The following is a 23562-nucleotide window of genomic DNA, read 5'->3' as shown; positions in this document are numbered from 1 at the left end:
AATGTCACTCTCTTCTCTTCTTTATGATTGTCCTGGTTTGTCCTCTACTGCCGTCTCAGTTGCAGCTTTGAGTGCAAGTGTCAAGGAAACAGTTTTTATGGGTGGTACAAGGAAGTAGGCCACTAGGGAGGGAGGGTAGATAATGCATGATGATGCTTTAGTGGGTAAACCTTCCTGCTTGTTTAAAAATGGGATTGTAAAAATACAGCTATGTCTTCAATATGTAGAATATCTTCAGCTCTGTTCATAGAAAACATGGTGAAAAACATCAACATTTATTTTGACAGGCTTAACTCAATCACAACCACAAATATAACATTCTGTACCACACAAGACCTAACACTGTTGTCGCTACAGGTGCTAGAACATTATAACAAAACTAAATTTCATTAAAACTAAATTAAAACACTCCATCAGACAATCATGAAATGCAAACCATGTCAGTGGCAGTTATGGTGATGTTGCAGCTGTGTTGATCAGTTTCAGAGTCGGCTGTTTATATCATGAAATAGTAAACAAAAGGATTTTTTCAAGAAAGAACAAGAAAGAACACATATTTTATCATGTTAATGAAATGACCAGACCTGACGTGATGTCTGGCAAAGCACAGACAAAGTAAAATGAGGTCAAGGACAAACGTTCATGTATTCAAACGTTCTTCAGCCGTTTAGGTGAAGTTTGCAGAATATTCAGTCTCTCAGCTCACTGAACTATGTTTCGACAGCATAGCCATCATTGACATGAGGGTTGCGGTTGACTCCAGAGGACCTCCTAAAGATCAGTCTGTAGAGAGCTACGAGGGGGATAGGAGCTACAGGCAGTGCAGAGAGGAGGATAATGATGCCATACACCCAATCCGGGTAAGGTTGCACATTCATTTTGGGGAAATCCACCTGTTGGGGGGGAACAAAAATCTGTCAGGTATGTATTCAGTCTGCTGGCAATAGCATGTTTCATATCAGATGTTCTTACAAGGTAGTAAGCTGATCACTGCATGTTAGCTCAGACATATCGATCAACTGTGTCTGTTGCATTCTTTTAAATCAGTGCATTTAGAAAAATAAGGCAGCTGGCCCATCAGCATTCCAGAAACTAAACTACACCAGTCACGGCCTGAGGGGATGTTTTATCCTACTGGTATGAGATTATTTGGATCATTTGAGTTGTACAGTCTTACATAGTCAGGGTTCCATGGAGAATAGCTCGGGCGCTTCTGTGTTTGGACAGCAACATAGGCTATGAAGACTACCAGCAACATCAAAGGACTAATAACCATCCAGCAGACCTTCCAGTAAAGGTTGGGTTTTGTCCCTGTCATGAAGAAGATGTCCTCACTGAAACTACAGAGCAGAAACAATCACAATATTCACCGCATTCAGTTATTCCCTTAGTATATAATACAAAGCACAGAACACAACAAGAAAACCAGTGTTACCGCCGCAGTCCGTAGACATACATCACCCCAACGACCTCAAAGAAGGCGATGATGAGGAAAGGAACAGAGCCCACGTAGGTATTAAAGATTTCCAACCAGTAGTTGCCCGAGCCCAGGGTGAAGATCAGAGACAACAGGAAGCATATCAAGCAAACTAATCCTGAAATAGAAGCAAGGGTTGCATTATAGATATAAGAGATTTTTACAGGGTTCATAAAGACAGAGTCACCAATGTGCAATTAAGCAAAAGCAGACAACATGCACAGTCTGTAAGTAAACAACATGTCCTTGTGGGGATCAAGGACTCGTGTTAAGGGAATTCTGACAAAATGGCAGAATTTTGAGTCCAATCCAGTCCTTTTTTTTGTTTTGTTTTTTGATGTGAACAATGTATAAGGTTATTTCGAAGCACATAGGCTATGCTCTTCTAGTAATATCTTTATCAAGAGCCCAACTAAATGCAAAACTGGTTTCAAGATTTCTTGAGAAGCTGCCCACAAGCCAATTGTCTTAGTCATTGTTGCAAAATCTAGCCCAAAAACAACACTGCTGACCTGTGAGGAACTCCTTTGCTATCCACTTGGGCACCATGTTTAGTTCCTGGAGGGGGTTGAGGACACCTTCCAAGTTTCCAAACATAGTTGAGAGACCCAAGCTGAAGAGCATGATGAAGAATAGTACAGCCCACACCTGAGAACCTGGCATCGCTATCACTGCCTCAGTGAACACAATAAATGCCAAGCCAGTACCCGAAGCACTCTGGGGGAGGAGGAGGAAGCACAGAGAGAGCAAAAAATAATCAGAAGGTCTGAACATACACTACACCCTGACCAGTACCTGATGAACTCTGTCCATGTCACCAGCTTCCTGACTGCTTACTGTGATTTTATTTTTACCCTCTCTGCTACTTCATATCCAGCTTAATCTAGATCCAGGAAAGTTCTGAATATTCAACTTCAGCTGAATTTCAGCTTCAGTTCATTTAAAGTACACATCACCCAAGAAGTCTCTGTATACTTTACACGTCGGTAAAAACCAAAGGCAGAATACACACACACACACAATATTACAAGTACACACACATACACACACACTTTCACATGTGTGTGTGCGTGTACTGTGTGTGCTACATGGGTAATAATGTTAATATGACAACAAGGCTGAGGTTAGCAATTTACAAACAGAAATCATATAACTGTAACAGGGTTGGGGTAGCTGTACGGAGAGCTGTTGGGGTTCCCAGCTGCTGAAATTAGTAGAGGTCATAGTGAATAGACAGAGGATGTGTTTTCAGTGCAGTGGTGACTCATTCCAGAGAAGTGGAGCTCAGTGAGCAAAGGCTCAACCAAAAGAGCTCTTACTAAATCAAAGGGTAGAAAGTGGAGATATATGAGGCAGCTGGACAATTTAAAGTCTTATAGGTTAGAAGGAGGATTTTGAAATTAGCTCCTGCGTGAAATAGTGGCCAGTGCAGAGACATCAGTACCAGTGTTTTGTAGGATCCAATTTCTTAGATCTTGTGAGGACTCTGGCAGCTGCAATCTGGACCAATTGGAGACCTTTTGTTAGTATAGTTGGCCAGAGAAAAGTACATTACAGTAGTCTCTGCTAGATGTTGGTTAGATGAAGGCATACAGTATATGAGGATTTTGCATCTGAATTACCTCCCCTTATGGGCTGTTTACCTTCATAAGACTATTTGGGATAGATATATCTAGATATAGCTAGATATACATATATTTAATCTGTTTATAGAGATCTGAATGTGATAAAAGAAGGCACTTTGTGTTATATACTTGAGGTGTGGCTCAAATACAAGAGGGGGAATACTACTCCCTGACTCTTAACTGTATGGGTGTAGGAAATTCTGCAGGCATCAAGATTAATAGAAAAATCTGTAAAAAGTGACATGAATCTAGTTGGACCAACAAGTAACATTTTGGTCTTGTGTGCATTCAAATGCAAGAAATGATTGAGCATCCAGTGATGCACATCTGATAGGCATGACTCTAACCAGCTGGGAGGAATGGCTGACTGTTACAGGAAGATAGATTTGTGTGTCATCTGCATAGCAGTGCTACAGTATTTATTTATTTAGTTATTTATTTATTGAAAACAGCATAAAGTAAACCCAAAACAAAAGTGGACTGAATACTTATCCTTGTGGAATACTGTATTTAACCTTGGAGCAGAAAAACATAGTTTTGTTGTATGTAATGTTTTGTGTTTTATTACTCAGGTATGAACAGAACCAAGAAAGTGCCAGGTTCATTAGGTTCAGGACATTATAGGAGGATGTCGTGATCCACAGTGTCAAAGGTGGCGGGAACTTAAATGTAATAACAGCAAGCAGACAAGTCCATTGGAATTAACAGGTTGTTAGCGCGGTTTCGGTAGAACACATTATACAAAATGTGCTCACCAGATAGACAAAGGCATACTACCTGATCAAGGAATGTTTTCAGGTTGCAGAGACTCAGGCTTAAACTGGAGACTTCATCTGGATATGTCCCATTCAGGTATTCAACCCACTGATCATAGTTTTGCACTGTTATATTCTGGTCTGCAATCTCAAAATGGTTGGTCAGAGCCAAGATGTTTCTGCAGTGATATATATATATATATAACAGGTCAGAGTTTCTTTTGAGTGTAGTTTAATCAATGATTATGATGAGGAGAAAAAACAGCAATTAGAGATATTTGTAGTTAGTAACTGGCAGATGTTAGTACATTCATATACATACCTTTCAAGACAGGTTATATAGTTCGCTCTGGCTTTAAACCCAAGGATGGAGAAGACAGAGATGGAGGCATAGAGAGATGTGCCGCTGTTTACCAGCCCGACCACAACTGCATCTCTCTCACAATTATTACTGACAGATGAAATGTGAAAGAAAAAGAAAAAAAGATTTAATTTACAGCCATAGTGCAGTGACAATAGACATAATGAAATATCATTGTGACCATTTAATGGTTGTATATGATTGAAAAAAAAAATTGACACTGGAAAAGCTGTCCCTGTTTGACACTAACTGCAGAGGATTGTAGCTGGAGAAAACAATGAGGCCCCCAAACGCCACAGAGAGAGAGAAGAAGATCTGGGTGGCAGCATCCAGCCACACCTGGGGGTTCTTCAGAGTTTCCCACTGAGGGGAGACACAAGATAATACATGATTTTAAGAAGAAGAAAGAATAAAAAAAGAAATATAGAAAAGGGTTAATTTCAGTAATCTTAGCCTTTAATGCCTCCTACAGGCTATAGAAGAGAATGACAGAAATTACACTAATGCTGATACTATCACAACAAATAATAATTATAAAAACTATTAGTAGCACACAACAAATAATAATTTTAAAAACTATTAGTAGCACAAGTTTTTCACTAATTAACTAACAACAACTCATCTCATTATTATTTCAACGACAGCTGTTACTAGTACAGTTAAAACTACAGTCATAGGTGAAAGTATTGGCACACTTGGAATTTTTCCAGAAAATACACCATTTCTCCCAGAAATTGTTGCAATTGCAAATGTTTTTGGTATACACATGTTTATTTCCTTTATGTTCATTGGAACAACACAAAAAAGCAGAAAAAAGCCAAATTTTACATAATTTTACACAAAACTGATGCTAGTTTAAACTCACCTGTGGCAAGTAACAGGTGCTGGCAATATAGAAATCACACCTGAAGGCAGTTAAAATGTATAAAAGTTGACTCAACCTTTGTGTTGTGTACCTGTGTGTGTCACACCAAGCATGGAGAAGAGAAAGAAGAGCCAAGAATTGTCTGAGGACTTAAAAAGCAAAATTGTGGAGAATGAACAATCTCAAGGTTACAAGACCATCTTTTCAGATCTTGAAGCTCCTTTGTCCACTGTGCCCAATATAATCAAGAAGTTTATAACCCATGGAACTGCGGCTAATCTCCCTGGACGTGGACGGAAGAGAAAAATTGCCGAAAGAATGCAACGCAGGATAGTTCGAATGGTGGATAAACATCCTCAGTCAACTTCCACACAAATTCAGGCTGTCCTCTAGACTCAGGGTGCAAAAGTGTCAGCTCAGACCATACATCATCATCTGAATGAGATGAAGTGCTAAAGCAGGAGACCAAGGAGAACCCCACTGCTGACACAGAGACTCAAGCCAAACTGGAGTTTTCAAAAATGTACCTGAGTAAGCCTCAATCCTTCTGGGAGAACGTTTTCTGGACAGATGAGACTAAGGTAGAGCTTTTTGGCAAAGCACGTCATTCTACTGTTTACAGAAAATGGAATGAGGCCTACAAAGAAAAACACTGTACCTACAGTCAAACATGGTGGAGGTTCAAAGCTGTTTTGGGGTTGTTTTGCTGCCTCTGGCACTGGGTGCCTTGACTGTGTGCAAGGAATCATGAAATCTGGAGACTATCAAAAGATTTTGGGCCGCAATGTAGGGCCTAGTGTCAGAAAGCTGGGTCTGCGTCAGAGGTCATGGGTGTTCCAGCAGGACAATGACCTGAAACATACCTCAAAAAGCACCAAGAAATGGTTGGAGGCAAAGCGTTGGAGAGCTCTGAAGTGGCCAGCAATGAGTCCAGATCTAAATCCCATTGAACACCTATAAAGAGATCTCAAAATTGCTGTGGCAAGAAGGCACCCTTCAAATCTGAGTGGCCTGGAGCAGTTTGCAAAAGAAGAGTGGTCCAAAATTGGTGCAAAGCTTGATGGTTATAGGAAGCAATTGGTTTCAGTTATTTTTTCCAAAGGGTGTGCAACCAAATATTAAGTTGAGGGTGCCAAGAATTTTGTCTGGCCCATTTTTTGAGGTTTGTGTAAAATGATGTCAAATTTTGCTTTTTTTTCTGTTTTTTTTTTTTTTTGTGTGTTGTTCCAATGCACATAAAGGAAATAAACATGTGTATACCAAAGACATTTGTAATTGCAACAATTTCTGGGAGAAATGGTGTATTTTCTGGAAAAATTCCAGGGGTGCCAACACTTTCGTCCATGACTGCAAAACAACTACTACTACTATAGTTACTAATAATACTACAACCACTACTTCCTCTACTACTGCTAACCACAGTTTGTTCCTTTTGAGGAGTCTGGCAATATTACTACTACCAGATAAAATAATCTTTTTTTTTTTTTTTTTAAATCCAAACACCTTTCAGTAGTGTTTGTTTAGGCATTTTAGCATGGATAACAGTTGTTACCTCAGGGGAGAGAAGGTAGATGAGTCCATCAGTGGCTCCTGGCAGAGTGAGGGCACGTACCAGGAAAATGGTCAGTACCAGGTACGGGAATGTAACTGTCACATACACAGCCTGGAGAAATATTAATTCATTTGAGTCAAATGGTCGATTTATGACGCCTATGGCATGCTGCTGAGCCATTCCAATGTTGCCCTAGGGTGATTTTTTTTTTAAATCTTATTGCTGCTACTTCTCAGCTGCTTCTAAAGCAGATGTCCATTTTTTTTAAACTACATTGAGTACAAGATGCCCAGAAATTGCCACAATAAGAACACTATCAAACACAAAATCATACCAAATACTCTGCTGTAATTGTCTACTCTTTCTGAAAGCCATTGTTTTCTTTGTATCCCAACCCATCAAGCACATAAAAAGTATTTGCAAATACTATGACTAAAGAGGTGTTGGAAGAGATGTAAAATGTTCCAGTTCTCCTTAAAAACATGTTATGCCTGGCATTCGGTGATCTGTGTTTATCTAATACTGGTATATGAGTGAGTAAGATATAGGAAGGAACCCCAACATAGAGACTTTAACATAAACTGAAGCAGAACGTCAAGCAAAGAGGCAATCTTTCTGACTAAGAGCTCTTCAGACAATGGTGTGACAAATGTCTATGGGGAATTAGAAAAAGAAGTTATAAGTCTATTCTAAAACACTAACACTACAATAGCATTTTGACTGATCTTTTTGCGAGGGGCTGGTGGGGTTAGTTGACCAAATCATGATTTTATCCTAACCACATGAAGCCCACCCACCTTTCCAATGGTGTCAATGCCTCTGATGAAACAGATGTAGACAACACTCCAGGCAGTGGCCAGGCTGACGACCATCCACCACCGCGGGGACTCGCTGATCTCGATGTCAGCTGTGATGTCCAGGGTCTCACGGTACCAGAAGTAGTTCACTGGAGTGCTCTCTTCACACTCCTTATTGTAGCCTGTAATGTGGTGGATCAATTTTGATCTTGTTCTTGTAAATGTGTTAATAGACAGAAATAATCAAGCAAAAATAACTAATTTCAACAAATAAGGACACAGACCAAATAACAGCTATCTTATCACTCATCAGTCAATGCTCTGCGTTTTCCACAGACATGCAATCAATAATAGAAGATTTGGAAATTCACAGGTGAATTTCTCGGAAGTGAAAGATGTCTATGGTGCATCCGCAATAGGTGCAAGGTACCCTGTGTTTTTTTTTTGTTTTGTTTTGTGTGAGACATTGGTCTGTCTGCAGCCTGCTGTATCAGTACAAAACATCTCCCCTCTCATCACTTATGGCTGTTTGTTGTACTGCATTGAGTGTGTAACGACATGTTTTGCACAAGCCTGCAGGCTGCAGATAGACGCTCTTGGAGACCTTGCTGCATTTAGTGGATGCTAGATACACTATATTACCAAAAGTATTCGCTCACCCATTCAAATGATCAGAATCAGGTGTCCTAATCACTTGGCCTGGCCACAGGTGTATAAAATCAAGCACTCAGGCATGCAGACTGTGAAACAAGACATTTGTGAAAGAATGGGCCGCTCTCAGGAGCTCAGTGAATTCCAGCGTGGAACTGTCATAGGATGCCACCTGTGCAACAAATCCAGTCGTGAAATTTCCTCGCTCCTAAATATTCCACAGTCAACTGTCAGCTCTATTATAACAAAATGGAAGCGTTTGGGAACAACAGCAACTCAGCCACGAAGTGGTAGGCCACGTAAAGTGACGGAGAGTGGTCAGCGGATGCTGAAGCGCATAGTGCAAAGAGGTCGCCGACTTTCTGCACAGTCAATTGCTACAGAGCTACAAACTTCATGTGACCTTCAGATTAGCCCAAGTACAGTACGCAGAGAGCTTCATGGAATGGGTTTCCATGGCCGAGCAGCTGCAGCCAAGCCACACATCACCAAGTGCAATGCAAAGCGTCGGATGCAATGGTGTAAGCACGCCGCCACTGGCCTCTAGAGCAGTGGAGACGCGTTCTCTGGAGTGATGAATCACGCTTTTCCATCTGGCAATCTGATGGACGAGTCTGGGTTTGGAGGTTGCCAGGAGAACGGTACATTTCAGACTGCATTGTGCCGACTGTGAAATTTGGTGGAGGAGGAATTATGGTGTGGGGTTGTTTTTCAGGAGCTGGGCTTGGCCCCTTAGTTCCAGTGAAAGGAACTTTGAATGCTTCAGGATACCAAAACATTTTGGACAATTCCATGCTCCCAACCTTGTGGGAACAATTTGGAGCGGGCCCCTTCCTCTTCCAACATGACTGTGCACCAGTGCACAAAGCAAGGTCCATAAAGACATGGATGACAGAGTCTGGTGTGGATGAACTTGACTGGCCTGCACAGAGTCCTGACCTGAACCCGATAGAACACCTTTGGGATGAATTAGAGCGGAGACTGAGAGCCAGGCCTTCTCGACCAACATCAGTGTGTGACCTCACCAATGCGCTTTTGGAAGAATGGTCAAAACTTCCTATAAACACTCTCCTCAACCTTGTGGACAGTCTTCCCAGAAGAGTTGAAGCTGTAATAGCTGCAAAAGGTGGACCGACATCATATTGAACTCTATGGGTTAGGAATGGGATGGCACTTCAGTTCATAGTATGAGTAAAGGCAGGTGAGTGAATACTTTTGGTAATATAGTGTATCATTGTAAAAAAAAAACATCACTCCCTAAAGGTTCATCACATCTGACCCAGCAGTGTCCAAGATATCGATCCCTGTTGGTCTGATGGTGGCGCTGTGTTGGGCAAATCAGATTTATATTCAAAATGTTGGACCCTGGTCTCAAAATCCATCATTCAACTGAGTTACATCAGTCCATAGTCCTTCAGTCTTCAGTTGTGGGGCACAAAAAAAGCAGATTTTTATTTTATATTAACAGCCATGCATTTTTGATGGTACACAATTGAGTTTGAAGGGAGTTCATAAGCAAAAGCATGATGAAATTTCCTCAACCCAGATTATTACTGTGATTCTTCAGTTCAAGTGAAATCATTAAAGCAATCAATACTGGAGAAACAGTGAAACTACAAATGGCAAAAATGCTGTCAATAGCATTTTATATATATATTTTTTTAATATATTCCTCTGAGGCTGTGGAGAAGTTCTTGGTTCTTCTTACCTGTGTGGTTATCGTTGAGCGGGCACTGAGCCCAGGGCAGAGGATCCTGGAATGAGTTGAAGAGGTACCACAGGATCCATGCCACAAGGGTGTTGTAGAACAGAGTCACTAAGAAGGAAATCAGCATGGTGGCTATGCCTGAAAACAGAGTAAAAAACTTATTAAACTGCCATGTGTGATCTGTTTAAGACAATCATGAAAAGCACAGCTGCTGCTCTCCATGTATCTGATGAACTGTGTATTTATGCACAATGATTGGTATTTTTATTAGGTCTACCCACCGACTCCACCCAGATATGGTGAGATGGAGTTCCAGACGCCGACGCTGCCCTTGCGGAGCCTCTGTCCTATAGCCAGCTCCATGTAGAGCAGGGGGAGACCCTCAAATACCAGCGCTATCAGGTAGGGGATGAGGAATGCACCTGAAGAAGAACCGTGGTGGTGAGCAAAAGAAGGTTTGATTTTCACCTTAATGAGTCTGTTGAGAGCAGGGATGTGATTCCTCCTGATTCATCAGGAATTCACATTTTTCTGACTTAAAAATATGACACATGTGAATCATGCAAACCTGTTAAAAAAAAAAAAAAGGTTTTTGAGTGGGGAGTGGGTGTGCAGAGCTATATGGAATTTTTAACATAAATGATCTGAGGACATGTGGTTTTTAGGGCCATTTCACTCAAGCAAATTTTCATTTTCTTTACCTGCTTTGTCATCATATCCATAATTAATGACATTTCAATCTGTATATTTTCCTTTTTTTTGGGGGGGGGGGTCTTTTGCCAATGACACGCCTTTGAGATGTTAAATATCAACCATAATTTTATAATGACATTGTAATTTTCTTTTAACACCATCATAAATCTCAAAGTTAGATCTATGGACGTTTCTTTTCACGTCAGTGTGACGAGTTTGGTGTCCAAGAGGAAGAAAGTGTTTAGGTGTAAGATTAACTTAACTTGGATGAGAAATGAAATGTCTTCAAGCATTTACAAGCTGACCTTGATTCAACTGTGTGTGGACAACCATAACTTGGATGACAGAGAACCTTCACTGACATCCTTTCTCATATAAAATACAAATTTATATATTTACCTAATTATTGCGTACATGAAATCGTGTTTGTGGATTCTAGTCAACTACAGGCATGTCAAGAATATTGGTTATTTCAGTTGGCCCGTAAAGGAGCAATTTCTTTATTTGTACACTTGTATATTTTATTTATTTAGTCATTGGTTTAATTTGAAGATATAGTATAGATATTATTTTAAATATTTCAGAGCTAGTCTGGTCAAATTGCCTTAAAATACTCCTTTGAATTTTCAGAGACTATAAAGGCATCCGTTTGGCGATCATACTGACATCCAGACAACATAAGACATAATAAAAAATTGGCAAAAGAGCATCATTTATATTAGTGATGAGGCACAAGAGTAAAACGGCAGTTTTTAAATTTTAAAACATTAGGTTTTTATTTGACCACTGGGTATTTACTGTGACAGATTTATTCATTCTTTCATTCAATCTTAAGTTATTTCTTGAAAGATCATTGAGGGAAGTGAAAAGAAAAGAGTTACAATAAACTAAATAAAAGAAGACAAGAATAACAGTAACTACAAGATTTGAAAAAAACAACAACTCAGTCACAAGCAGGGCTGGGGAAACTCACAATCATTTTTACGTGACCAAAAGGCAGTGTTGAGATGATGATATAATTGGTTCCAAGATATTGGTGCGCTAACACTAAAGGCACTCTTTCCTATTCCCATTCATTTTATGGAAACTAACAGACTGTGTTAACAATGAAGAGATATCTTCATTCTGCTTCATAAATGAACACATACCAATATCATGACATTTCAACACATTTAACCTGTTTAACAGCATCCAATGAAAAACTGCACGCTTTACTGTGTTAAATGCCGTCCAAAGTATACAGCCCCAATCATGCTATCATTCTACATCACCACACTACCTTTGACACCATGGGCAAGATATACTGTAATTAAAGATATCATGAGCATATCTACATTTAAAAAAGGTGTGTACTATGGCTGGCTTCCGTGTACTTTGAAACACACCCCGAGACAGAATCTGCTCTTTGTAATGGGAATGATTCACTAATGTTCTTAACCACAGCGGAATCACATTCTTGGCTCTTGAGTTTTTAACAGAGCTGATTATTCTCTGCGCCTTTGACTGAGAGATGTCTCCGAGAAATACATAAAATCTTTGAGCCTCAGAGAATGAATTGGGCTGTTACTTTTTAATTATTGCCTTAGTTTTTCTTAATGTCCATACAGCATAGTCCTTGTACTGTTACAGAGAGCTGACATTTTGGTGCACACATTAGATATTCACACAGACCAAGTAATTTGTCATTAGTTATTTAAAGCTTTTTGACAGCAGCCGCTCTCCCCATTGATTTGGGGTTATTTTGTAGTAATTTCTGTACAGTGATAGGGCTCCCTCACTTCTGGTGACCCGTAAGCCTCTTGTAAGACAGTTTGTACCGAATCTGAATGATATAACACGGTTTCGCCACGTCTTTACAGTTTAACTAAACAGTCTTGCATGTACAAATCCACACCCAGGTCCAACGACTGAATTTTGTAGGCTGTAAACATACCCCTTCTAAAAAGTGCAGGTGCTGCCTCCTGTTTCAGAGGTGCACACAAAATACATTCATTTATTAGGGAAATGTTAAAAATACAACTCCAGAAAAACTCTCAATGAAGCATAAATATTGTCGAAGAGATTATTCAAATGTTTGTAGCTGCCAGTACTACCCAAATCATAGAGAGCACCTCACCTCCTCCATGGATCTGGCACAAGTACGGAAAACGCCACACATTCCCCACTCCTACAGCGAATCCAATACAGGACAAAAGGTACTGGGCCTTGTTGTTCCACTTAGGCCTCTCCCCTGTCTTGGAGCCCCCTAAATCCGCCATCTGCAGGCTTCTGTTGGATCAGCGCTGGTGTAATCTAGCTTCTAGAAGCAAAATAGTCCACCAGGAAGGCAGTGCAAGGGATTCAGTATGCGATTGAATGGCTCTAACACAGTGGAAATATACCAAGGAAAAGTATACCTTTAATTAGTTTAATGGATAACCAAGTGGTGGCCTACTGTTGCAATGCGCCCAGTGTACGAGCCACCAAGAAACTGCAAAGTTGTCAATCAAGCAAACCACTTACATGTGTGAAGGAAATTGTGTGCTCATTCTTAGCAATCATCTATCTGCCTATTTTTAATCATTTAAAAGCATGTAGCCACCACTTTTATTCCATATTCCATATTCATGTTCCATGTTCACATTTTGTTAGGAACGCTTCTGCCAGTGTTTAGTTCACTGTGCACTACACTTTGTTTTGTCTCTAGTAGTGACTGCTGTGTTTGGCAGTCTGAGTTCTTGCAACAGTGATAGAGCTGAAGTGTTTGTTTTTGTTTTTTTTTTTCAACCCATACACTCACCACTTTGTGTCTAAAGACCCAATAAGGAGATGCAATATTACAGCACAAGGAAAGAGTACTCTGACAGTTCTGTCCTTTAAAAGAGAATTCCATGACATATGATAAAAAGGCAAAGTTCAGTGAAAAATATAAAGCATTTTAGTATATTAATAGTCTTAATATTATTAAAACTATTAATGGGGTTATTTTCAGCAAAATGAAAATGAGTAACAGATGATTTCAGACATTTCACTAGAAATATTCATGAGCAAACAATCTTGTGTTGACTTATAGGTAAACTATATTGAGGATAGTGGATACTGGTGTTCACATAATTCAGAATTTTGAAAACAAAAAAGTCCTTGAAAAAGATAAACAATTGTTTCCATTACCTGTTAAAACACAGTATAACAAATCCAACATAAATAGACTATTCCAAAAATCAACATGACAAAATCATACATAATTTTATTTGCTGAATTGTGTAATTTTTTAAGCACTTTACATAATTTGGCTTGTTTTGCCTCTGGATAAACAGCGAACAAAGACCAGCCTACATAATGCATACACAGGCATTGCCAGAGTGGGGATCCCTGCCAAAATAAAGATGACCGCGCTGATCCATGAGGGGTATGGTACTACTGCCAAAGACGGGAAGGTCTCCTGCAAACCAGGAAAAATTATAATTAGTGCATTTGACTTGCAAGGGTTATCCACAATGAAGTAGACTATTATGTAGTTGATATGGCTCCCACACACAATAGGGTTATACCATAACTGATTTGTCTTTTACATTTGTCTTCCTTAAAAATGCACCATCTGTCAAGCTACCCTTTATTTATAAAATTTAGAAAAAGTTGTTGTTAAGCAGCTCACAGCTATCTTGGACACACACAGTACTTTTGATAAGATCCGGCCTAGTTTGCATCAGCTTCATTCCAGTGAGCTGGCCAGTCTTCAGTGACATCTTAATCGCTGCTGACACAGCTGAATGCTCTGTTCTACTTCTGTTCTAGTTCTCTAGCTCTGGAGTGGTTTTCTGCATATCTGACAAATAGTTTCTCTCTGTTAGCTGATCAGCTGTAATGTCCACATCTGCTTTATCCTGAGGTGTGCCTCAAGGGTCTGTTTTGGATCCTATTTTGTTTGCTTTATATATATTTCTATTCACTAAAGACGGCTTATAATCAGCTTCGTAGATGTGTCTTATCACTGCTATGTGGATGATTTACAGCTGTACGGATCATTTAGTTCAGAAAAAAATGCTAAATTTTCCACTCTGCATTAATGTTTAAACTCTTTTATTCCTGACAGTGCTGCTCCCAAAATTAATCAGTATTTAAATTCCCTTCTGTCCTTTTGTACAGTCTAACCTGAGGCAATCTAGGTGTTGTCTTTGACCAAGCTCTATCTTTTGATCAACAGTTTCAAGTCACTGACCTAATCTTGTTATTTTCAGTTACATAACATTGCCAGTCTCAGGTCTTTTGTGTCACAACCTATATTGGAGATAATTAGACAAGACTATAGATTATAGCACTTGACTTTTGCCGTTAACAATTAGTCCAAAATGCTGCTGCAAGGCTTCTGACCAAGTCCACCAAAAAGTCCCACATCACCTCTTTTTGGTTTTATGCACACTTACACACACACGCCACCAAAGATGGATGGAGGTTATGTTTTGGCCCCATTGTTTCTTTATTTTCTGTTATCTGTTTGTCTGTTAGACAGAAAAATCAAAAACTAATGGATTTGGATGAAATTTCATGAGCGCATGGCTGATTAAATTGGTCAGTATCCAGGTCAAAGGTCATGGTCAATGTTGCCCAAAGGTCAAAATTCACATTTTGCTGGATCAAAGAATCACAGAGAGATGTGTTATGTTGTTGTGGATATTGTGAAGGGTGTTGGAGGTTACTGTCTCTGACTACTCTCATTGCATTTGTCTTACTTGCTGTTTGTACACTTTGTGACCTTTGTGAAAGGTCATTTCTATGGTACCTTATCATACACAGAGTGTATTCAAAGCGCTTTATGGGCAAAAGATATAGAAAAAAATAAATGAAAAATAAAACGATTTAAAAGATAAACATATAAAATTGATAAATAAAAGTACAGATAATTTTACTGATGTTTAAACCTGGGCTTGTTGTTATTTTGCATTGAAGCATCCAACTGAGGTTTTCAGTGATGTTGAAAAGATTCCTGAAAGTAGTGACCCATTTACAATATGCAATAAATCCACTGGCAAAGAGCTAAAAACCTTTTTTTGAAAAAACTTGTAGCCAGAATATCTAGTGAGCATGTAGATGGCACAATGCCTTACAGAATTTTGTTAGTAACTGCAGAGTATTCAGACATTAAGACTTAGTAGAGGGGTATGAAGCCAGAAGGTCTCTCCAGGGTTGAGTGGAGCTGTACCATTTCTCCATGGTGCTCTGTGTTTACTAGCAAATTATTTTAGTCTTAACAAATGCTATTGCATCAAAGACCCTGATTTATTTAGTATTTTGAAACTCATCCACAGACCCTGCTTTTGTGACTGGAGAATTAAATAAAGTGTGCATAAATAGAGCACTGGTATTCATATTAATATACCTTTTTTGACAGTTTTAGACCTATCCTAAATAAACTGAGATAACAAAACTGTACTTACTACATACTGTATTGCAGAGGAACACCATTTAATCTAAAAATGTTTATTTTGCAAAAAAAAAAAAAAAAAAAAAGTAATCAAAAGCATCAGAGAAAAGCATTAGCGAGCAAAGATGAAACAGTGGGCTGAGATGATTCCTCATACAGTATATCCAGATGTTAACAACCAAACATTTTATTCATGAGTGAGTGTGCTTACAGAGCTGGGATCCCAGACTAAGTAGGTGAGCTCCTCTTGGAACTGGGTAACCAGGTAGAAGACTAGGATAACCAGGATGATTAAAGGACTGATGAATCTCCATGTAGCCTGCCAGTAGATAGAGGGCTTATGTCCTATCATGAACTCCAAGTCTTTATTGAACCTGGCACACAAGAGTGTTTTCATTAGTGCTGAACAATGACATAGAGTTTTCAGTAAAGAAATGTAACAGGAGCCCTGTCACACAGGCCTTAAAAACAGGGCGCTATCTCTAAAATTCTGCTCAATATCCTCAAATAGGTTGGGGCCATCTGAGAAAACATACACAACAGCATGTACTTTTTCTTTTGTAGTCAGTCAGTAAATATGTGGATGCTGATATAGTAATTTTGCAGCAGGTTGCAGCATATGGAAATGTAATGCAATAACTGGAGGCCATAGTGATGCAGAATCACTAACCTGTCTATGCCATAGATGTAAACAACAGCTATCATCTCAGTAAAGCCAATAGTTAAAAGTGGAACAGAGCCAGCATAGTTGTCAAACAGAGTCAGCCAGTAATTCCCTGACTGCTGTGCAAACAGGAGGGTGATGATGAAGGCAACAATGCATGTTGTACCTGAAATGTACATGTAAGAAAGACAGGGAAACTCATTAAAAGAGAAACAAGAAAAAATATGGCATAATCAAGACGTAATCAAGAATATGTGATGGGCATTTGAATGCTGATTTGTACATTGGGATGATTTTTAAAACAGGATCACCAGTCAAGACTTCTTGGGGCCATTTTCTAGGAAAAATATTCAGGTCTCTTAAGGGAACAACAACTCCTTCGATGGTGCCAAACATGGTTGAAAGCCCCAGGCAGAGAAGCATGATGAAAAAGAGAATGGCCCAGACGGGAGAAATAGGCATCTTCATGATGGCTTCTGTAAAGACAATAAAAGCCAAGCCTGTCCCCTCCACACCCTGGACAAACGCATGTCATGGTTACAATTCACATGGTAACAGAAAATAAGAATGTCAAGTTATGTGATTAATTCAGCGCTGAACATTGGTAAACAGTGTTTACCTGACTGAGAAGTGTATGCATGTCACAGTGTTTGATATTCAATCCAAAAACAATTTCTGGGTAGGAGCTGTTGAGATGGTTCAAGCTTGACTCATAATTGCTTGTAGTGATGTTGTCTTCAGCAAGACCAAATGCATTTATTAATGTCATGATGTTTCTGGGGGCAAAATGTTGTGATACTGATTAACAGAAAAAAAGAAAAAAAGAAATCAGGGTCTTATAAGATTATGAGTCATCACTAAAGTGCAGTTTCTAATCCATATGTAATAGTCTATTTCCACTGCCTGAGATCCTTGAACTCTGTCAGAACCTTAAAATGATCAATATACCTGAGACCCACATACTATAACAATATGAGATTTTGTTCTAACTCACCCACTGATACAGCTGTCAAATTTCTCTGTGGCCCTGAACCCAATGACGGAGTAGATGACCATGGCAGCATATATTGAGGTGAAGCCCGTAACCACAGACAGAATCAAGGCGTCTTGCTTGCAATTGTTGCTGGGGAAAACAAGTAGAAAAAAGCCATGACGTCGCGGTCTGAATTCACTGAACCAAATCAGACTTTAGCTGTTGCATGACGATAAAACATCACAGTGCTTTGGACTGTCAGGCTCTTACTGGACAGGGTTGTAGCTTGAGAAAGAGATGAGTCCTCCCCACGCCAAACCAAAGGCGTAGAAAACCTGGGCACCCGCATTCAGCCAAGTTGTTGGGTTCTTCAACTCATCCACCTAGGAAGACAAGGTGTGAGGCATGGGAATTAGTATCTTAGTACATATAACAAATAAGCCACTTTCTTTGTAAGGAGGTTTGAAACTTACATCAGGTGTGAAGAGAAACTGGATTCCACTAAAGGCGCCTTTAAGAGTCAGCCCCCTGATCAGGAAGATTGTCAGCACTATGTAAGGCAGGGTAGATGTGATGTACACTGCCTGAGGTCATGACAAAAAAAAACAAAACAAAAAAACACAGGGAACCAGACAGTTATTGGCCATCTGGGCTCCATTTTCATAATTTTATTACAGAATAGCAACAATTTTCTTTTTTTTTTTTTCTTTTTTTTTTTTTTTTTTCATTTGCTTTTTTTCAATCCAGGATCAGACTGATCTTTCTGATGTCCATTTCTCAGAAATGAATCAGATTGGGTCATTCTGATCTGGATACCTTTACATCAAAAGATGCCAGACCAAACATCTCCATCTGTGGTCAAGTAATGTGGCATGTTAAGTCAAAAAGATGAGTGAACAAGATCTAAAAAGGCAAAAGACTGTGAGTTACTTAGATTTTCTTATTTGAACAAGTTTAGGAAATCATTTCTTCTTTCAAAAAACTTGAAACATGAAATTCAAAGATTCATCAAACAGCAAAATCCAAACCCCAAGTTATTTACATTCATTATTTGAAGATCTTTTAAAATGATGGTTCACTAAAGCACTTTTCACTGATGGTCACAGACATTCCATAAAATGTAAACATTAAATACTGTCAATAATTTATATTCAGTATTTATAGGATGTATTTCCTCCACATCCTACGATGTATTCCCATTCCTATTCCTACATGAAGTCGTTCAATTTTTGCATTTTCTACTTATAAATTGTGAAAAACACATACAAAACATTTATACTTCACTGAAGTTAGGATTGGATTACCCAGTTCAGTTCCCAAAATGGCCAGAGTTTCATTTGCCAGTTTTTGAAAAACCCAATTGTCAGATTCAGTCCAATCTGATTACTAAAATCCCACCAGAAAGGTTTTGAAAAACTGGAAATGATAGCATGTGCCTGTGCAACTTTATCATACATGGGGGACTGACTAAGAGTTGAACTGACCTTTCCAGAAGTGTTTATCCCCCTGATGCAGCAGACACACAGGACTGACCAGGCAGTTAACAGACAAAGCACCACTGGCCAGTGGATTCCACCAGAGTCAGATATACTGGTAGAGCTGTTCAGAGTAACTCGGTAGAAAAAGTAATCCACAGTGGTGCTCAGCTCGCACTCTGCCACATAGCCTGTGGGGGGCAACAAAGAACAAAGATGCAAGTAAGTTGACTGGTGTGTGTGTGTGTGTGTGTGTGTGTGTGTGTGTGTTCAAATACCTGTCTTATTCTCATTGAGTGGACACTGGGTCCAAGGCAGTGGGTCTTGGAACGAGTTGAAGAGATACCACATGACCCAGGCAATGATGGCATTGTAGTACAGTCCGATCAGGAAGGATACCAGCAAGGAGGCTATGCCTGAGTGCAAGAGCATATTGATGAAACTGTAATATGAAACTCAGTGGCTGCATGATATTCCTCCAAAACTGAGGCGTTTAACAATATAAAATAATGCCTTTGTGTTCCCATGGCAGCATACGGTAGTTTCCTTATTGGTTTTTGACAAGGCACTCTAGAGCCTTGTTGGCTGCTCACCAACACCAGTCAGGTACGGGCTGATGGCCCGCCACACTCCTACACTGCCTGTCCTGAGGCGCTGGCCAATGGCAAATTCCAACAGGAGGAGAGGAGTTCCTTCCAGGACCAGCAGGATAAGGTATGGGATCATAAAAGCACCTGGAAAAAGCAGACATGATCAATGGCCACAATGATTCTCGAGCTAAACTAAATTAAACTAAATAGTTGAATTAACACAGACGATCACGTCATCAGCACCGACAAAACTGTCGTCAGCACATCAGGTTTCACAGTGGCTATATTAACTTTCAGGTACAAGGTGTGATATGACATCACATACCCACAAGTCAAGGACACCAGGACCATTGTGTTCCAGTTGATAATGAGTAATCTGTAATTTGAACTTCATATGCAGGCTCTGTTTTCCTTGTGGATGTCCAGTAGTGAAATGTTTTGTATAGAAGCACATCAAAAAATTAGCTCAACAAAACTACAAGTGATTCTGTATGCATGTCAGCAATTTGGGTAAGTGGTTAAATTAATAGTCATATGTCACATGCTAATGATTATAATAATTGTTAATTTATCAATTCTGTGCTGTTAAGAATTTAACCAAAAAACCCATGAACCGAACAATGTAATTCTCTGATGCTCACGTGTTTTTATACCACAAGAGGGAGTACTTCACCTTTGTTTGCAGTTCAGAGAGGAACAAGTAGTCAGTGGGAAATATTATTCTGTTTGTTGAACTTGTTTGTGGTTCACGAATTAATAAATTAATATTTCACACTTAAATGTTAAAAAATAAAACTTGACTGTGAAAGAGACATTCATTATCTGTCTTGTTAATTATTTATGATTTATTATTGATAAGGTGTTCAACTACCATTTAGGGAAATTTGCAACCCTGGTTTGTTTCCTTCTATCATCATAAAAATCAGAGTCCATTACAAAAATGGCAAAGTCAGTGTCTGATAATCACAGGGCTTAATCATGCTGAGTCTTTTTAAAGTACAGGGGCATAGTGTTTTATTGCTATATGTCAAAGATTATACCGAATCACACTCGCAAAGCTTGTCTGAATCTGCCTTTGTCAGTAGAATTGCACTGGCTATTGTGTCTAGGTGAGTCAGTTTTAGGTTATAGTGAAGTAAAGATCGACAGAAGTCTGTAGATCTTTTGTGGAATTTAGGATTAATTCTGCATCTTTAAAAAAAAGGTTTTCAAGTAAATATAGAGTATAAAAATTTCACAATAAAAATATAGCCTATAATCTGTGAGCATACCATTACTAGGCTGCTGTATTCCTCCAAGCAAATAATCCTGGCTTTACTATATGATATTGCTGCCGCTAAGGTAAAGGGATGCACCCTCAGACCAAGTAAACAAGGTGCAGCAGCCACAGTCACTTGTGTGCTGTCAGCTCCCACTCTACCATGGGCATTCTGGGACCAGGTAATTTGACTTTATGTTATTGAAGTTTTTCCAATGAAAGCAATAACATAGTGTGTTCCACTGGCATAACACTGTGGCAGGACACAAATAATTCTGTTAAACAGTTTGGGTAAGCTGGTATGATAATCTTGTAGCACTTGGCCCATGTTCATGTACAACACAGTTAACATATTCAAAAGCAGTCAAAGGAGAGTCTCTACTCATGGCAGTACTGACAAATGGTAATAAGTAACCTGTCTCTACAATCCAGATTATAATAATAATAATAAAAAAAAAAAAGTATTTCCTAGCCTACGTAACATGACATGATGAGCAGAAAACTAGGTAGTATTAATGTTACTTCGACCCAACTTTGTGCCTAAGCAAATATTTGGTTGACCATAGGTTTGGCTCTTATAAAAGGGATGTTAGCCATTACATAGACAGACCTCACTCGCTGTTTACCATTAATATAACCTAAAACTGATTTCATACCACTCCATGTCTATGAATCAGGTTCAGCCCTGGGCATTGGTCAAATAGGCAGACATAAGGTGCCATTCAATCATTCAATCATGCTATGGATTTAAAGGGGAAAAATAAAGTGTGCTGTGGTGGTGTATATAGAGAGAAAATCTGATAGAGTGTTTGCAAACTAGGGGAGCCACCTAATTTGGTTTTTCAATGCATTTGCAGTCTGATCTGTTGTGTTTACAGCTGCCAAGATAGGCTAAAATGAGTTCTTCCATTGGAAGGTGGTGTATGAGGGAACTTGATCCAATGGCTCTATGTTTTTTTCTTTAATAATTTATTCACCCTGTGTAGTTTTGAATGTCTCATGAAAAGTGTTGTGTTAATTCATTTGTTCAGTGTGTCTCAAACCAGTGTATTTCACTCAAAAACTGCTAATAAACCACCTGCACAGTTGGCATTAATGGACAAATTTTGACTATAATGACTATAATAGAGTTAAACAGTAGTTTTAGTGAACATGCATACACTAGAGTTTGACAGGGATTTCAAACAATCCTTTAGGAACTGGCACTCTTGTCCTTTTATTCTTTCATCCCAGCTTACCTCCTCCATGACTCTGACACAAGTAAGGGAAGCGCCACACGTTGCCAAGCCCGATGCAGAAGCCCACACAGGTGAGGATGTACTGGGCTTTGTTGTCCCACTTGGGTCTGCCATCGGCCTCCTCCTTCTCCAGCTCCTCCAGGCGCTCATAGGAGGGGATTCGGTCATCCAGTCCCGGGTTAGGAAGAACCAATCTCATCGTGTGTCATTCCACATCTACACAGAGGCAGAGACACGACACCGTACTGCACTTGCGAGGCAAAGGTTTTGACACAGTAATAGTGTCGGTGGAAGAGCAGATTAATGTAGTTTGTTGCCTCTTTGTCCGGTCAGTGGCAAAGCTGGAACACGTTTATGATCTTTTATTATCTGTTGCACTCCTGCTTAACCCATGCCCCTTGTGTACTTTCGTCTTTTCGCTACCATTCAGCAACCATTAAACAGGAAAGGCTTCCAGTCGTCTCTGTCCTGCATAACAGGCTGGACATTGAACGCTTTGCAGAAATGTTTACACTAAATTCTTGGTGAAGCTAATTTGCTTCTATAAGTAGTCAGTGAGCAAAACAGAACTACATAGGAAGGTATGGTACTAGGTTAGCCGAAAGGTATGCATGAATAACAACTGGAAATATTAAAGTGAAATAAATTAAGCAAGGCCTGTGGATTAGCTCTGGATCAGCTGATGTGTCAGCTGAGCTTCATATTGCCTTCACCAGCCGCTTTGTGTTTAAATGATCAAACTCACCTGCCCTCATTCTCTGCTGCTGCCTGTCATGCTGCTGCTGTTGCTGCTGCCACCCATGCAACTCACACACCTGCCTCCCAGCATCCACCTGTGCTATCTGGCCCTTCACAGATTCCCATGGTGGGATTTGCATAGATCCCTGCCTGTTTTTGCTTTTAATTATGCTTTTTATTGAGTGAAAACTTGTCTCATAGTCTTGACACCAAAATATAAAGTATCTGCATTTATTAATCATGTTTACAATGGTCTGTCTGACTGAAATCAAACGTATGCTTACAGTAATATACATATTATATACACATCATATACATACAATGAGGCAAAGATATAACCAAGCCAAGCTCACAGTTGTGATTCTGAAATTATTTATAAGATTGCACCGTTTCATTGCTGAAACTGAACAAAAGTCTTAAAAGTGCTGATTAGCCTATCAAATGTTTCATTTTCATACCAGCTTAAAACAGTCATGTTTTTTTCTTTCCATTTTTCAACAGAGTGTGCTTTTCATTTTGGAACAAAGTTGTTTATTTTGAACTCGTGTGAGATGATCATTAACACAAGGACTCTCAGCATAACCTGTCTTAACCACACCGGTTTATGACAGAGTAGTCTGTATTGTTGTGCGCATGTGTGTGTATGTGTGTGTTTGTGTGTGTGTGTGTGTGTGTGTGTGTGTGTGTGTGTGTGTGTGTGAGATAGAGAGAGAGAAAGAGAGGGAGAGAGAGAGAGAGTGA

At 39.4% G+C, this 23562-nt stretch overlaps 2 protein-coding genes across 2 annotated transcripts; both read right to left on the bottom strand.

Annotated features, from left to right (window-relative positions):
• Positions 1–710: 710 nt before the first annotated feature.
• LOC115367304 (inactive sodium-dependent neutral amino acid transporter B(0)AT3-like) lies at positions 711–12742 on the bottom strand. The gene is made up of 12 exons (XM_030062976.1): positions 12601–12742; positions 10073–10213; positions 9792–9929; positions 7433–7614; positions 6636–6746; positions 4469–4581; positions 4180–4308; positions 3880–4036; positions 1990–2194; positions 1436–1595; positions 1178–1340; positions 711–893 (listed from the first exon to the last, which is right to left on the bottom strand). Exons 1-12 carry the CDS (start codon positions 12740–12742, stop codon positions 711–713), a joined length of 1824 nt encoding a protein of 607 aa, XP_029918836.1.
• A 1001-nt stretch (positions 12743–13743) lies between these two features.
• LOC115367303 (sodium-dependent neutral amino acid transporter B(0)AT1-like) lies at positions 13744–22282 on the bottom strand. The gene is made up of 12 exons (XM_030062975.1): positions 22084–22282; positions 19591–19731; positions 19276–19413; positions 19007–19188; positions 17996–18106; positions 17793–17905; positions 17544–17672; positions 17169–17325; positions 16861–17065; positions 16556–16715; positions 16097–16259; positions 13744–13905 (listed from the first exon to the last, which is right to left on the bottom strand). Exons 1-12 carry the CDS (start codon positions 22280–22282, stop codon positions 13744–13746), a joined length of 1860 nt encoding a protein of 619 aa, XP_029918835.1.
• Positions 22283–23562: the final 1280 nt, after the last annotated feature.

Source organism: Myripristis murdjan, chromosome 11 (assembly GCF_902150065.1).
Source record: "Myripristis murdjan chromosome 11, fMyrMur1.1, whole genome shotgun sequence".
Classification (NCBI taxonomy): Eukaryota; Metazoa; Chordata; class Actinopteri; order Holocentriformes; family Holocentridae; genus Myripristis; species Myripristis murdjan.
Note: the sequence above shows the minus strand (reverse complement) of the source record. Positions and strands in the feature narration are given on the sequence as shown.

Coding starts and splice junctions, on each gene's coding strand:
- LOC115367304 (XM_030062976.1), bottom strand. CDS start 12,742: ATGGCGGATTTAGGGGGCTCCAAGACAGGGGAGAGGCCTAAGTGGAAC. Junction 4,582..6,635: donor TCTACCTTCTCTCCCCTGAG/GTAACAACTGTT, acceptor GTCTCCCCTCAG/TGGGAAACTCTGAAGAACCC. Junction 1,341..1,435: donor TATGTCTACGGACTGCGGCG/GTAACACTGGTT, acceptor TCTGCTCTGTAG/TTTCAGTGAGGACATCTTCT.
- LOC115367303 (XM_030062975.1), bottom strand. CDS start 22,282: ATGAGATTGGTTCTTCCTAACCCGGGACTGGATGACCGAATCCCCTCC. Junction 19,189..19,275: donor ACTCAATGAGAATAAGACAG/GTATTTGAACAC, acceptor TGCCCCCCACAG/GCTATGTGGCAGAGTGCGAG. Junction 17,673..17,792: donor TCAAGCTACAACCCTGTCCA/GTAAGAGCCTGA, acceptor TGTTTTCCCCAG/CAACAATTGCAAGCAAGACG.